Below are 16617 nucleotides of genomic sequence, written 5' to 3'. Positions count from 1 at the left end.
CACATTAAGAGTCTCGAAATATGCCAAGCGTCGGTTTTGGAGCATACGCACTCACGCACATATAAAATCGGTAATATTATAAGAGCGTACGGCAGTTTCGCTAGCTTGTATGTGTGCATGCGTATGTGTGCCTATTAATGTACGTTGTTGGAATCGAAAATCGCTCTGGGCGCTTAATGCCGTGCGTAGCGTTGACTCGGCTGGTAATATTTTATGGTCATTTTCCTGCGCCTCATGCCGCGGCTGCTGCCGCAACTAGCACACCCAAGCTTAAACAATACGAGCGCCGCTCGTAGGAAACTGCCTGTGTACGTGCGCTACCGTTAACTGTTGTGCCGTGATGCTGTTGTTGTATGTGGCGCAGGATATCGCATCTTAAATTTATTTTCCTATAATTTATGTGGCTTTGCTGCTTAACGTGGCCATAAAACAATATGCCGTTACCGCTTAAATATCAAATAAATGCGGATACTTTGGCGTAAATATAAATTCGATCGAAGGCAAATGAGCCAGCAGCAAAGAGCACAGCAGCGCGCTGAAGAGTCAGTGAGCGGCGCAGGGGCGCTTAAGTGATTCCGAAAGACTTTTGCCGGTTAAAGGTGCACATTAAGCAAATCATAAGCGGCTCAATAAAAACAATTGCCGGCATATCGGCATATTAAACAGTCTTACCCACACACTCACGCACCCACACGTACAAAGAAATAAAATTTTGAACATGCCCGAAATAATAAAATTAAACGGCAATTCGTTGTGCCATTATTTACATGTGTGCCTCATTTAACCTTTAACCTTTCACATACACTTTCACCTCGAAAGTGATTACAGTTGAGGTTGAGGTGTGGAAAGCAGGAGCTATTATGAGTTAAATTGCAGTATGGAGTAGGTGTAATATTGGAATTTAGGGTCATGAATAGTTTAAACTCGAAGAAAAAATATCTAAGTCCTTCAAAAAAAATATATTTTTTTATCACAAAAAATTCCTTTCTAGGAAGCTCCTTCCCATCTGCGTTAGAGCAAAGATGGAGATGTCTTTTTGCCATTTAAAATTGGAGATTATTGAAGTTTCTGCTGTTATGTTATTTATAGGTTAGATTAGCTTAGGTTAATCCGGTAGGCCAATAAGCCACTAACAGACCAGTTTTCGTCGTTTGCGATACCAGATAGAGTTCACGTACTAGGTCCGTAAGGAGTAGTCATTCTTTAAGATACCTACGCTGGACGTGAATTTTAGCAGACTCTACGGCCTCACTAACGATACCTTCTCCAGTGTATCATACCGTGAAGACCCCAGATGCTTAGAGCGTAGTCTTCCCAATACTCCATTGATTCCATTCTATAGAAAGGCATAGGTATTTCCTGCGGTCTTCTCGCTCAGTCAGCGCCATTCTGTGGTCATGTGCCGCCACCACACAGTGACCAGTTAGTATTCTGCTGATGTGCCTAGTTTCTTCTATCGAGTGCATATAGGCATTTTGTGTACTTCCGATCTAGCGTTTTGCACTTGACTTCTGAAGTTTTGCACCCAGGTATCCATTCCATTGGGTTTTGATTTTCTTTACAGATCAGAACATTTAGTCGATGTTTGCTCAATCACCATTACCCAATGAGCTATATCCCTCAGATGCTGCCGAGCATCTACCCACCCGGATATGAAAGAGAGTTGTGTCCCATTTATCGAAGGGAACCTCCATCCATGAATTTTGTGCTTTCCTGTAAACACAAGCATATCCCTTTTTCCGCGTTTAACCCCTAATCCGCTTCCGATGCCCAATTCCGGACTGTACTGAGAGTGGTGCTCATAATACTGCTAATGGTCTGTAAACACCGACCCGTTATTAAGATAGTAATGTCGCCCGCACATGCCACTACCTTAGGGGCTTTGCCGTTCAAGTTCTTTAGCAGTTTATTCACACTAATGTCCATGGAAGCGGAGGTAGTACTATACCTTGCGGCAAACCTACAGACTTCCTTGATCATTTTAGCGTCATTCCATTCTGCTCTTATCCATCTAGAGGTCAAAAGACTTCTGGTCCAGCGTTGCATAGCAGCATCAATACCTATGGACTGGATACTATTCAGAATAGATTCCATAGAGACTTTGTTGAACGCTCAAGAAATGCGCAGGAATTATTCAAGAGCGTTATTTATAGATGAGAATACACAAAAGTAATTAAACAAAAACAACTGTTTCATTGTGTTAACAGTTCTTGAAGTGGAGGGAGGAAAGAGCTCGTGTCCTCGACGCCGAGATTTCTACCCTTCGGGCCATCTGAAAAAAAAAAATATGCATTCTTTATTAGTACTCAAAGTTACACAAAAAACTTTAAATATTTTAATAAATTAAAATAAAATTTCAATAACTTCAATATGATCACCAAAATCACTTCAAATCCGCTAAAAAAAGAATTTATTCTAATTTATAAATCACAGTCATCGCTTTATAAATTTTCCAATGCCAACCAAATCCAGTGGACTAAGCCTCTCATTGCTGCCAGATCTTTGGAAAAAATACTCACTTCATATCATAAGCACTGCAGCAATATGTTAAAATTAAAGAATTGTGAAATGGCTTGGCAAATTATTATCCCCAGGATATCTAGCCTGGGCGGGCACACAGGCAATTTTGAGGCAGTTATGTCCGTTCGATGCTCGGTTTTCAACCATTTGCGAAGTCATAAACTTGCTTGTCCTCGCCCGCAGGCATCGCCACACACATCCCATACACACATACTCGTTGTAAATGTGTGTGTGGCACAGTTAAGTGAGTAAATGTTGGCAACTATGGCTTTCACACCCACATTCAGGCAACTAATTTCAATTTTCATCACCATACAACACCACACATGTGCATATTGTATGTATGTAATAATGTAAGGATTGCTATAAGTGAAACACATATACATGCGCGCAGCCTGCGCTGGAGCATAAAAGCTATTAGCCAAACAAACTTGAGCGTTTAGCGTGTGGAAAAACTGCAAGAATGGTGAAATGAGAGAGCTTGCTGAATGAAGGGGAACAAAGCTGCTGCCAATGAATAGCGTAAAACGCGAGCTGCAAGAAAATTGAAATGTAACATTTCATGCGAAATACCTTTGCCTTGTAAAAATGTAAGCGGAATTTGAAGTAGAAAATTTTTCAGAAAAAAAATTCAAAAATTCACTTTTGCCTCTGCAGAGTTTTACCTTCATGGATATGGATACTTTTTATATAATTACTTGATTTATTATTTGTTTTTTTTTTGAAACTTATACTTTAATTGAAATAAATGCCTTTCTTTTCAAAATATCTAGAAGTTTTAGAACCTTACAACTTTTTCCAATTGTGTATTTCAAAATATCAATTTTTCGGTTGGCTTATATATCTACAAGTACATTAGAAAGGGTCGTTTTTTTTACAATAAAATTGGGTGGGAAATATTCTAGGTACTATTGTGAATAACTTTGCTTAAGAGACTATGAATCTAAAACCGGTATCGAGTCAGCGTTTTTTAAGTCGAAGTTTAAAAAATCGGAATAATCGGTTGTATGGGCGCTATGTGTTATAGTTTTCCGACCTGCCCTATTCCACGATATTTGTAACACTGACAAATGATTAATAGAATACCAAAATTCCTCTACCTATTAAGTTTCATTCGGATACTTTAAAAACTGACGAACAAATCTGAATAATCCCCGAATATTTTCGCCTTAGACAAAAATTGTCTGAACTGAACTTATTAAAGTTCCTACTGAAGATCGGATATTGGATCAAGGGAATCCAAAATTTTCTAAAATGAGTTATTTATTATTGAAATACTTTAAATTATCTAAAACACATCTTTAAAAAGACTTGATTTTTCTGCCACCAACGGGATACCAGCTTTAATTATATCTAAAAAGGTGTATGTCTCAGCTAAAAGTGCAATGAATTTATCAAAGATGCTTCTGGAGATCGATTAGCGGGTATCCAAGATTATCCAAAATAAATTACTCATTATTAAAATACTTAAAATTCTCCAAAATGCATCTTCTTTTTAAAAAAGGCATATGTCTTAGCTAAAAGCTTGTGTTTTGCAATTAATCACTTTACGCTTGTTATAAGTTTTCAGGTATAAGACTTGACTAAGATTTCTTATTCTATTTGAAGCAAGCGCCTGATTGTGCGCAATATATAGTTACGACTAACTTACATCAATATTTCATATAGTATTAAACCACGAAATAAAAGCCCTTACAAAATATTTTTTTTCCCCATAATACTTACTTTATTTTTAAAGCTTTTCTAAAGACTGTTTGATGCATAAAATTTCTTTTTAATTGGCCTGTACGTCAGCTAAAATTTATGGTGAAAAATCAAGTGAAAGCTTGTTCTTCTTACTCAATATAAATTACAGGTGCATGACTTAGCTAAGTTTTTTTTTATTCCCTACTTAACTCGCGCCTAATGGTATATATACAAATTTCATTTTATTATTGTAATGTCAGAGATTAAAAAAAAAAATAACATGCTTTCCAAAAAGCTTGAATTTTTTTAACAAAGATTTAAATATCTAATCCTTTTTTAAATATCAACCATATTGAGTGCGTGTCTTCGCTAAATGTTAAGTTTAACTATTAATTTCTATACGTTATTTATTTTGGGTAAGATCTAACATCATAACCCCCCACATATTGGTATACATTCACTTTTATGACTGATTCAAATCGAAATAAATTATATACCATCAACTAAATAGCCACGAATTAATTACCTCCACATTTTGAAAGTAGTTTTAGAACCGCATGGATTGCTAGCAGCTCATCGAAATGAATGTGAAAGGAAGTATGCTTGGAATGAGATTAAAGTAAACTAATTTTAAGCAAATATAGAGCAAATATGCTTTAGTGGCATATGTGTGAATGTAAGTCGATGAGCGCGCGCACACACACACAGCCACCAGCTTGAGTGGAAAATGTGCTCACGCGTATCACGCTGGGAAAAAGTGAAGTACTTGGCAACTACCTTCAACTTTTGCGCGATATGTTTGCGCACTTCTGCACATTAATCTACATACATATACATACAAATATACAGCTAACTCGTCGATGTGTATGTGTAATCTATTTAACTGTGAACTAAGTACGCGTTAATGTGGCCCTGCATTTTGCACAGCGCGCACATTTTACAGCAAATTGGCAAGTGGTTTGCACCGCTGATGGGCGCCCTACGCATATACAACTCATTTCCACATTATTGTAACGCGGTTTTTTGCGTTCACATATTATTCACTTTCACTTTTTTGAGGTTATATGTGCAAATTGTTTGAATTTTTTTTTCATTCACAATTATTTTATTGCAGACGAGTCCATACTCTCCGAGGATCCCACACCGGCGGAAACGACACACCATTCAAGTGGCGGCCTGAGCGCCAGCGCCAGCGGTAGCGGTGTGGCGGCGGGAGCGGGCGCCAGCATCAATGTTCATGGACATGAGAAACAGCAGTCGCAGCTACTCATACTGGCCGCCGTGGTGGCGATAGGTGCCGTCATTGTAACGTCAATTATCGTCGCGGGTATTGTGGTCGTCTGCAGGCATCGACCGCGACCACCTGAACCGCAGGATGTGCGCAAAAGTATGCGGTAAGTGGACAAGAAGTTTGTATATAATTTTTTTCGTTTTATGCTGGGATAAATGCAGGCGATGATAAACATATGATTAAATAGGCGTTCGTGGGAAGTTGTGTGGGGTCACTTTTTGTAAGCGTTTAAGCCTTAACTAGATAGTTTATCTATTTGGTTGAACGACGTGGTCAGATAAGTTGTTTGAATTTATATTTTTATGATCATATTCGACTCTTTCTCCGCTCATATAACCACGAGACATATGTGTGCCGGGAAAAGGAGCTCTTCTTCAAGCTTGGCTTTAAGCTAACGGACCACTATAGCGCTTTTCAAGCAGATTTAATAGTAGGTGGTGGTTTCAAGGTAGTAGTATATTTATTGCTCCGAAGTGCATCTTCTTTCAGGAGGCCAAGCATTCACTCTAACAGCAAAGCGACGATATTATGATTGAGCTCGCCAACTGTGTTCTCAAAGTTAGTCAAGAAGTGTCTGTCCTCATTAGCAATAGCATCATACTACTTCATCATAAGACTCGTTTGGGTGCCTAGTCATAGCAGAAACGCTGGAAACTGCCAAGCCGATGATCTCGCCGATGATCTAGCTAGGCACTCATACCACATGTTGCGCTTTAAGACTGAACCAATGGATCAGCATTGGTCGACAAACAGCTCCTTTCCAACTGCAGGATCCTCTTTTGAACTATTTGCCCTTAACAAAGTTCATCTTGCCGCAATAGTAAGAGTTCTTACTGGATACTTCCCAATACTAGTAGTAGCAAAAATATATGAATGTGTTAATATAGAAAGCTGTAATGCGACAAGTGGACGATGAAATTTGAACGATAGAGAAAAAAGTTCCACTTTGAAAAATTACACAAATCTTGACTGTAAGAGCGCTGGTATGGACTTATAGATTCAATACTTTTCATCAGACACAATGCTTCTTCCTTTTTTAATATTTATAAAGTAAATGTTGTCCTACTACTGCCACCATCACACTGAATATGCAAAACAGCAAGGCTTTCATCATTTCACCATTTTATTTATAATATCTATGTTAGTACTGCTTGCAACATAGCATACACATTTTAAGCAGACACTAATTACTAGATTTTCTGTTAACAGTAGTTTATATAGAAGTTGCACCAACTTAACTGGCATTTACCGCAGCTTACAGCAATGGCAAAGTGCAACTTCTGACGCCACTTTAGTCTTCTACACCGCGAAGACAAACTCACGCAGACGCTGGGGCCGGTTGTCTGTCTGCGCGCCGCCAGCAAACTTCTCAACTCCAAGTAATTAGTAGCACTCGCTCAAGCGCGGAACTTTACATTAAAAGAATCCGGGCATTTCCGCCGCTTACCGACCCACCGAACCGAGCGGTTTAACTGTGAACTCCGCGCGGAAACGCAGATTTACGCAAATTCACGCAAAACTCTCGGAAAACTCACGCAACCGCCTCGTATTACGCTCCAAATGCAACACCCAGCTGACACCACCTGCCTCCACGCTCCGCCAATGGTAGCAAGGAAATGAATAATGCACTTGTTATTGTGACTGCAGAGTCTTTGTTGCAAGTTCTGTTACACTGTTTGTTTAGTGGCTTCGCTTTCGTCCGCGTGCAAACAGAAAAATGTGTAGCTCATGAAAAATGAAATTACCTGCCCCACATCCGCGCCGCACAGTCGACAAACAGGCATAGTTTACGCAGCGGTCAAACAGACTGAGCTCGCGGCACAAATGAGAAGTTGCAACACGCGCGCAGCAAAGTGGTTGCGCTTGCCACACAGTTATTTGTCTATGTGTAAGTGTGTGTTTGTGCTGGGGAAACGCTAATTACAAGTTATGCGGCAGGCAAAGTCTTAAAAGCAGTTGCCAGTTGCATAAAAATTATGTGAAAATTATTTAGTCAGAAAATTTATGGTTGCACGCAAAGTGCGCGGCCCAAGGCGGGCCAAGGCCATTCAAATATCACTGATTCACTGCCTCGTTTTTATTACCACACCTTTCTAAGTTCTTGTTGCATGCAATTTTTTGTGTGTGTTTACGAGAATAGTGGTGGCATACAAAGGTGCGCACTGCAAGTTACTTATACGCTATGGAGCACCTGCTTAGTGAGCGTGCTGAGCAAAAAAGCTTGCACATCATAAGTAATTGAAAGCTTATTTCTTTATTTGTGTATTTAAAAGTAAACTTTAAATTACTTACAATAACATTAGAATAAGAGTATTGGTATATACTCAAGCGCAACTAAAAGGAGAGTTAACTACTTATAAATACATTAAAAATATTAATCATAAGTAGAAGAATAGGAATTTTTAGATTATCTTAGAAAAAAAAAACAACTAAGCAAGTATGGAAAACTTAAGTATGGTGCAACTGAACAATTAAGATTCTTGCAACTTGCAGGAATAAAAGCCAGGGAAATACCTTAAGGTGCAAACGTCAACCAGAGGATCGGAATCCATATGTATATACATATATATACTTTGTTAAAAAAACTACAATCACTATACTATACATACTATGTAGAATATGATTTTATCTATTTAAGCCAATACTACATACCATGAACATACCCCATTAAATTTTTCCTGAGGTTCATTAAGATCGCTCACATACCATTACCAATTAAATGGAGTAAAGTCGTCCGGATGTTATATAGTTGGTATGTGGGTGCTAGGTCAAGTTTTCACCCCATTTTATCCTTTTTAGGCATAAAGAGACGCTGTTATCAGTAAAACATGTTCTCTGATTTTCATTGAGATAACACACATGTTGGACGATAAATGCGGTATGTCTTTTGGATGTAACTTGGTACCATTTTGCCTTCTTGCAGTTAAACATAAATCTCTGCGTGTTAATTTGAGATTCTATAATATAAAAACTTTCAATTAGTATTTATTTGTATTTTATATTCAATACAAATATTTGTCAAAGCTTTCTAACAAGCTTATTCAAACATGTTGTTTTTGTGGCGGCTGAAAATACTCCTGAAGTTGCGAAAAATGGTGACGTGTTGAAAGTCCTTATCCGGATAAAAATCCAGGTATATTCCGATAACTTATGATAGTCCTGATTGTCGTGCGAACGCCTTATTCAACGAAGAATATTGCATTGAGAAACTCTTACTATATTTTCTGGTAATAAAAAATTATAAACTGCACCTTATTTTCTTGGAAATACCCTAAAAAATAATCTCTGAAAATTTAACCCCTTAATATTAACATTAAGGACTGGACCAAAGATGTAAAAATTTTCCATTGAAAATACACGAAAATCGTGATTTTTTTTCTTTAAATTTCTATAGCTCAGAGTCATTTTATGACATCGCTTTGCCTTTAGACATTCCTCAGAATTGAACACTCTACAAAAGTGGCCATTGCGACAAAGTGTAGGAAATTTTACTTGCTACAAAAGAGGTCCGAAAGCAAAATCGCTATCATCAATACTTCTCGAGAAATTCGAGAAACACCCTAATATATAAGTATATCGATCACATCATGGTAATTTCCAGTGACCCAAGTGTCCATCTATGTTTGCTATTAATCCATATGGTCTAACCATACTTCATACTCGGGGATGGGACCACTTCTATGATGCTTTCTCTAGATATATAATATGAAGGTTATATTTATATGTGGCAAATAAATACATTACTTTCCCTTTATTGCAAGATTTTTTGATAATTTTGAAGGTCTTCCACGTGGTGTTGCAGCTTTCCCCGTTTTAGAGGGTGTTTCACCTACTTTCTGGCGAAAATCTGCCAAACTGTCAGTGATTGTATTTTCCTTTTGCGTTTACACTCGCTGATATCATAGCTAAGCATTTATCACATATAAAAAATATGCATATACCACTTCTTAGAGCTTTGATTCCTATTAAGGGATCTAGCAAATCAACACCCCCATGAGTTTATTATTCTCTACTACAACGTTTGAGCAGGTGACTGTTATTTTCCGGCGCAATTTCCTATCAAACTGTTCAACTGCTTGTTGTGAAGCTTTGTCACAGTAGCTTGAAATCATTATCTCTTCAGGTAACTACAGATTTATGAAAATTATTCACGGAAGCTTTAAATTGGGAATTCGGTTTCGACGAAATGTTCCCAGTGAGTAAATTCCACGTTTACATAGGGCAATCACCAGTGGTAAGAATGTGAAGTAATTATCCAAACAAACTTTGTAGTTTTTTTTGTGGGGGAAAATCTGTTAGTAATCTTAAAACTATGTTGGCACTTGATCCCAAATCACTTTCCTCAGGAAGTATATTGAGGCTGTTGTGATCAGTATATATGTTGTGGTCCGTATATATTCCGAAATTGTAATTATATCCAGATATACCAGCCAAAACATACAACTTAAATCCCCATTTACGTGGCTTTATTGGAGGATATTGTTTAAAGTTACATTTATTTGAGCATAATTGCTCATCAACAGATAAGCATCTCTCGAAGGGAATTGATTTAAATTTTGCTACCAGATGGTTCACAACAGGGAGTAGTTTGAAAAGTCGATCGAAATTAGGATCAGTTTTCTCTCTCCTTTCATCATTGTAGTTGATTTTAATATAACTTTGCCGAATTTATTCACTGACATAGTGTCCAGTATTAATTTGTTGTCTACAATTGGCGTCAAATATCTTCAAATATTAGGGATTTGAACCATAGACATCACAGTATATACTACTGTGCCCAAAAAATGAGGTGACATTGTATTTATTTTGAAAATTCTTTATTTATTCTTCCAAATCAATTTCATCCCCTTCAAAGTAATCCCCTCCCGATGCAATGCACTTATGCCAACGGATTTTCCAATATTCGAAACACTGGTTGTTCTCACTTTCGGGATGGCCTTCAGTTCCGTCTTCGCTGCGGCTTGAATCTCCTCTATCGTATAAATACGGTGTCCCCGGAGCGGTCTTTTGAGCTTAGTGAACAGCCAGAAGTCGCACGTCGCCAGATCAGGTGAATACGGTGGTTGCGGAACGATATGGGTTGAGTTTTTGGCGAAATGATCACGAATTACGAGGGCAGTATGGGATGGTGCATTATCGTGGTGTAAAAACCAAGAATTGTCTTTCCACAATTCCGGCCATTTTAGGCGGATAGCGTTACGCAAACGACGCATAACGTTCAAATAATATTCCTTGTTGACTGTTTGACCGGTTGGAAGGAATTCATAATGCACAACACCACGATAATCGAAGAAAACCTTCAACATGACTGATTTTTGAGCACCACACGATATAATCGTAAGAAAACATTTAACATGACCTTGATTTTTGAGCGACTTTGGCGCGATTTTTTTGAGGTCTCGGCTCTCTCTTTTGGCACGATATTCGCTCGATTGATCGGTTGTTTCGAGGTCGTAAGTCGATGCATAAAGTCTCATCGCCAGTTATAACTGCGTTTCATGGCACCCTTAGTCGGAAAACATCGTTTCACACATTTCAACGCGACGCCGTTTTTCCAAAAAATTCAATGTTTTCGGTACCAGTCGAGATTTGACGCGCTTGAGGCCCAAAACATCCTTCAAAATGGTATTGACTGAGCCTTTCGATATGCCAACTTCATCAGCAAGGTCTCTAATTGTTAATCGACGGTTTTTCAACACCAAATCTTTGATTTGTTGAATGGCACCAGCTTCGTCCGTTGATCCCAGAAAATTGGTAAACAAAATTTAATACAAATTCGCCCAATGGACGCTCTTCGTCTCCGACACGTATCTCAAACACTAATGAATATTTTGACATAAATGTGACCGACAGTACTACCAACCTAAAAAAAAATAATTCTTCATAAATCCTTCGACGGGCACTGCCTTTCAATCAGATTTATATCTAATCGGAATAACGGCTCCTTTGAGTTTTCGAGAGAAAGCAATTCTGCAGAAAGTTTAAAACTAGCATTAAGCCACAAAATAATAATAATTGAAATAGATAAGAGCGTAAGCGCGGTCATTCAACCATATTGACACATACATATCCTTATATATGTATATCTATTAGTAGCTTCTTAATCCCATATGAAAGTATAATAATTATTCCATAAGTTCCGTCATTAAATTATTAAAAATGTAAGAAATATAAAAGAGAGAAATTTTCTAATGAAATAATGAAGTTCCAGTAGATCGCAACGCTTTTGGTTTTTATGAATGTTATAATTTACTTTTAGTATAATCTTAAAGTAGTATAAATAATGGTTCTTGACTGTTTAAGGATTATAGTTTCAGCGAAGCAAATATACTTATTAGATTACTTCTTAGGGTTGATCTCTGTGTAAACGGTAGCACCGAGACACACTTGAACAGTTGAGATCGTTGGGATCGTTGGTCCTTTGTGATGCACAAAAACTGACAAAAATTAATCAGCAGATCCTCATATTTCAACGAAGTGTTTTGAGCTTGCCACAAATTCGTCAAAAAAGTTTGTATCAATCCCAAGCACTTATCTCAGTTACTTGAAAGTAACCAGTAGTCATACTTCAATCTCAATCTAGCAAAAACTGTTGAGTATAAAATAATCATTTCATCTCGTCTTCTTCCATACTACTTTGGCAGCAGTCATTCCACAAAATGTTAAAAATTATTTGCAACATAATTTTTTCAAGACTTAGAAAAGAAGAATAAGAGCGCTATGGGAACACATTTCACTAACTAACATACCTATGTTAAAAATGTTTATATGGTTTTCTAAAAAAGGCGGAATTTCAATACATATTTTATAAAAATCAAAAGACAAGATTCAATAGATTAGAAACTAAAACTATTAAAGAGCACATTGCCCAGAGCTAGAAAAACTTCAAGCGAACTCAAAGCACATAAACTCAACAAAATTTCTTTTTCCCGCTCCACCGCGCTTCAGCTTAGCGTGAGCAAGGCATTAAATGGGTAATTGCCTTTTGATGCAAACATTCAAGAGTTATTTTTTCCCTTCGCAGCTTCCTGCTTTCTTTCTGTTTTTTTGCTGCTGCATCAATTAACCGGTTTACTCGGGTATTTCAGCTGCTGAATGGCTTTGTGTGAATTTCAATTAACTTAATCAATCTACATCAATATAAAATTGCTTATCGCAGCGCCGCAACTTTGTTACTCGAGCGCACACACACACCGCCACGCATAGCGCAGCATACTTCTAGGCGCACAAACTCCGGCGCTGTTTGTGCGTGTGTGGTGGCACAGTGATGAAAAAAATTACTGTCAAGTCTGCCATTTATGCGCTCACACCCCTTCCACGCCCCGCTCGTCACGCAAATGCAACGAAACAAAAAAGTAACGGAACAAACGAGAACTAGGGGCAACTTTGTAATGCGAGACGTCTGAGCTACCTTTTGATTAGAACTAACGCTGCAGAGCTTTATGCATATATAGACACGTATAGTTGGTGCTGTGTCTGGCACACTGCTGGCACACAGCCACTGGATTATCTAATGCTCGGTAATTAATTTAATTGGACTCATCAAAAGCATGGAAAAACGCATCAATTTAGATAGAAATCTCACTTGGGCGGTCAGCAGTCAGGTGCGCCGGGAGTCACAGCATCGCTCGAGTGTTGCAAGCACTATACGCACATACATAATCTCTGCGACAGCATGCGGCTGGTGTGTTGGTGCCTGCGCCAGTGACGCAGCACACGCGCTCTCTTCAAGGGGCGAGCGCAGCGCAAAGGATTTCAGTGACTCTTTGTTTATTGTGTTATGTAGTGTCGTCTGTCCACTGCCATCAGCGTGGCAGGTACAACAACACCTTGTTTTAGCTAAAATTAACTTTAAATTAAGCTAATCACAGCGTACGAAGCAGAAACTCCAGAAGAAAGCCGGCTGATGATGCTGATGAAGGGTGAATGTATGAGAGATAAAATGCACAATGGCAGCGGCTGGCATGCGAGAGGAGCGCCGTAATTTCAAAGCAAAGCGGACAATACAGCCTTCTAATGAGGTAAAGACAAAGGCGAGCCTTAACAAGTTGTAAAGAAACGCAGTGGACTTGTGTGTGTGTGTGTGATGGTGAGAGTAGGTCAACAGGCGCTGGCTGAGAGCAGACACTCTGCAGATGACAGTTTTGCGAATCTCTTCGCCTCCTCTGCACCTTTTTTGGCCAAAGTAATTTTAGCTCATTATGAATACAGTTAGAAATAATTTTTTTCAAGAAAACTGAGCTACATTTAGATGGCGCTGTTTTACTGCGACGCAGCTTAAGTAATTCGTCTGTAAAAATATATCAATAATTTGAAAGCAATTTACTTATTACAGCATAAAATATTCAGTACAAATTATTTTTAATTTTCCAACCTGAAATAGATGTTTATAAATAGAAAGCGAAAATAGCAAAATTGACTTACTCATCAGTTCATCAATCAAGCGCGTAATTATAATGTAAATTAATAATACGGTTTATAGCTGATTAACTGAAATGATGTAGGCGTTTAGAGTAATGATGTATACAGATGCTAATTACAAAGCCGAAGACTTGATTTAGCTTAAAATATTATGTTTCGTGGAGCTTTTTGTTCTATTAGCTATGAAAGTATTGAAAGTAAACAATATTTCTCCACTGCAGCAGTGATTCCGTCACTGTGCGTGGATGAAAATTTGAAAAGTTCTCCTCCAGAAGGTTCATCTTCCGTGCCCTGACTTAAAATCAAAAGATTAAAAATTGGCAACGATATTAAAAAATTGAACTTTAATCATGATATCAATCATTGTATGCATATCATGGCCCCAGCACTTCCTAAAACTTTTCCAAAGCGTAGCACACATACTAAAGACAGATCTGCAGAGTTTGCGCGCCATACACTAGCATTAAACCTTGAAAACGGCTCTGGAATATAAAAAATATGCTCTATAAAGGTTCCTGGAGTATTCACTAACGTTTTTACGGGATCCATTCTAAACTGTATCAAGGCAAGTGGTGTTGCTCCTGCTATACAACGTTGAATTAAAAGCAAAGCCTTCAAGATATTGGCGTATGCAGACAACATTGCCATCTTAACGACGGAAGATGCCTACATAACTGTGTGATTTCACTAGAAAGTACAAAATTCATGAATGGAGACTCGCTTCTATAAAAATATTACGTGTATGCAGATGCTCGGCTCAACGAGGGGACTGTCGCCCTCTCTCATGCAGTGGCGCTAAACAGAAATTTTTAGACCAATTACACTGGCCTAAACTCTTTTCGGTGCCTAAGATTTTATACCTGATTTTGGATGTATTTTGTGAGTTGATACGGGAAAACAGGTCACCTTTTCTATATCAGCTCTTGTTCATAAGAAAGAAGAAAAAACATCTAGTAGCGGGAATGTAGTTCATCCTACTTACTATACCGACTACTAATGCGCACAGAGCTGCACCAAACCAAAAAATTTTTTTTGTAGGCCAGTGTAATTGGTTTATTCACATAAATTGCCAGAAGCCAATATTTGAAACGGCAGACCTCATGCAGGACAGTACCATACAAGCTTACCTTGCTTAGGCTATGTCAGGGCGTATGAGTGTTGCGCGATGCGGTGGCTGGCAAGTGCTTGCATACATAGTATACGGGGAAAGTAAAATGAGAATTGTCGGTAAACTAGAGCTGTCTGCTGGCATCTAGTAGCGGGAATGTGGTTCATCCTACCTATTATACCGACTACTGTTGCGCACAGAGCTGCACCAAACTGTAGGCCAGTGTTATGCTCTGCGGTGTAGCATTCTGGTGGAGAAACTTAATTACATTTACCTACCCGAAGCCAATGGAAATTGCCCACAGGCTCACTCCGCTGTGCATAATGAGAGCTCTTAGAACCCCTCCGACAACAGCTCTTGAACTAGGGCTAAACCTGTCACCTATAGACCTTTTCGCTGAAAACTACAAGCCAAATTCCGCTGGCGACTATTTTTCCTCGTTTCGCATATCGGCCAGAAGTGTATTGGAAGCAGAGCAAGAGTACAGAGCTAAGAAGAGTCGATAGAACTAAGCGACTTCACTTCTACTCTGTCTCAGGTCACAAAAACATTTAAGGCAATGAGATAGTGGCAAAAAATTTTAAGAATATTTTACTATTTGAACTCATTCGTCGAATATATTTTTTTTAGGTAAGTGATATCTGTGCCAAATGTCACATCAAAATAATCATAAGTGTTTAGTATAAGCTTGTCTTTCTGAAGTACATAAAATGGATTCGGCGATATTAACGATAAATGAAATTATTCAATAAAAAATCCATTAAATTTTTTGAGCAGAATCAGATTTCTGGTCTGGTGTCGAAACGTTCAGAATCTTGAAAAAGGCTTTTGGTGATAATTTGCCGCGCGCAAGTGTTTTTGATGGTTTCACGACGAACCATCAACATCAACTGATGATCACCATGTCAATAAAATAAAGGAATTGGTGCTTGAGAATCGACGATTAGCAGTCAGAGATCTTAGTGGCATCTTTGGAATATCGCAAGGATCAGTGAAAACCATTTTGAAAACTGATTGAGGTCTAAGAAAAGTGAAAGCGCGATTGGTTCCAAAATCACTAAATTTTCGCGAAATACAGCGTCGCGTTAACGTCTGTGAAATAATGTTTTTCGACTGCCAGGATGTCATAAAACATATTATTACTGACGACGAGTCTTGGATGCTTACGACCAGGAAACAGACAATCAATCGGCCGAATATCGTGTGAAAGATGTGTCGAAGACGAAAAAACACGTCAAAGCAGTTCAATGGTCAAAGTTATGTTGCCAGTTTTCTTCGATTATCGTGTTGTGGTGCACTCCGAATTCCTTTTGATCGGCCGAACTTTCAGCAAAAAATATTATATAAGTTATGCATCGTTTGCGCGAAAATTCATAAAAAGAAGCCGAAATTATGAGCTGACTACTCATAGTGTTTGCATTACGATAATGCAGTGTCGCATACTGCATTAATTCTTCGTGAGTTTTCCGCCAATTTTCAATCAATATCGTCCAGCAGCCACCGTATTCGCCTGATTTATGTGCTTCCGAGTAACTTTTGGATATTCAGTAAACTTAAACGACCACTCAGGGAAAACCGTTTAGAGCCAATT

At 38.4% G+C, this 16617-nt stretch overlaps 1 protein-coding gene across 3 annotated transcripts in view; it reads left to right on the top strand.

Moving 5' to 3' along the window:
• The window catches only part of LOC126762147 (hemicentin-1), a 268515-nt gene that overhangs the window by 207748 nt on the left and 44150 nt on the right, over positions 1 to 16617 (top strand). For all 3 annotated transcript variants that reach the window (XM_050478702.1, XM_050478695.1, XM_050478685.1), the window contains exon 15: positions 5321 to 5600. In XM_050478702.1, the coding sequence (XP_050334659.1) occupies positions 5321 to 5600 (280 nt within the window). The remainder of the gene's footprint in view (positions 1 to 5320; positions 5601 to 16617) is intronic.

This window comes from Bactrocera neohumeralis, chromosome 2 (assembly GCF_024586455.1).
Source record: "Bactrocera neohumeralis isolate Rockhampton chromosome 2, APGP_CSIRO_Bneo_wtdbg2-racon-allhic-juicebox.fasta_v2, whole genome shotgun sequence".
Lineage (NCBI taxonomy): Eukaryota > Metazoa > Arthropoda > Insecta > Diptera > Tephritidae > Bactrocera > Bactrocera neohumeralis.
Note: the sequence above shows the minus strand (reverse complement) of the source record. Positions and strands in the feature narration are given on the sequence as shown.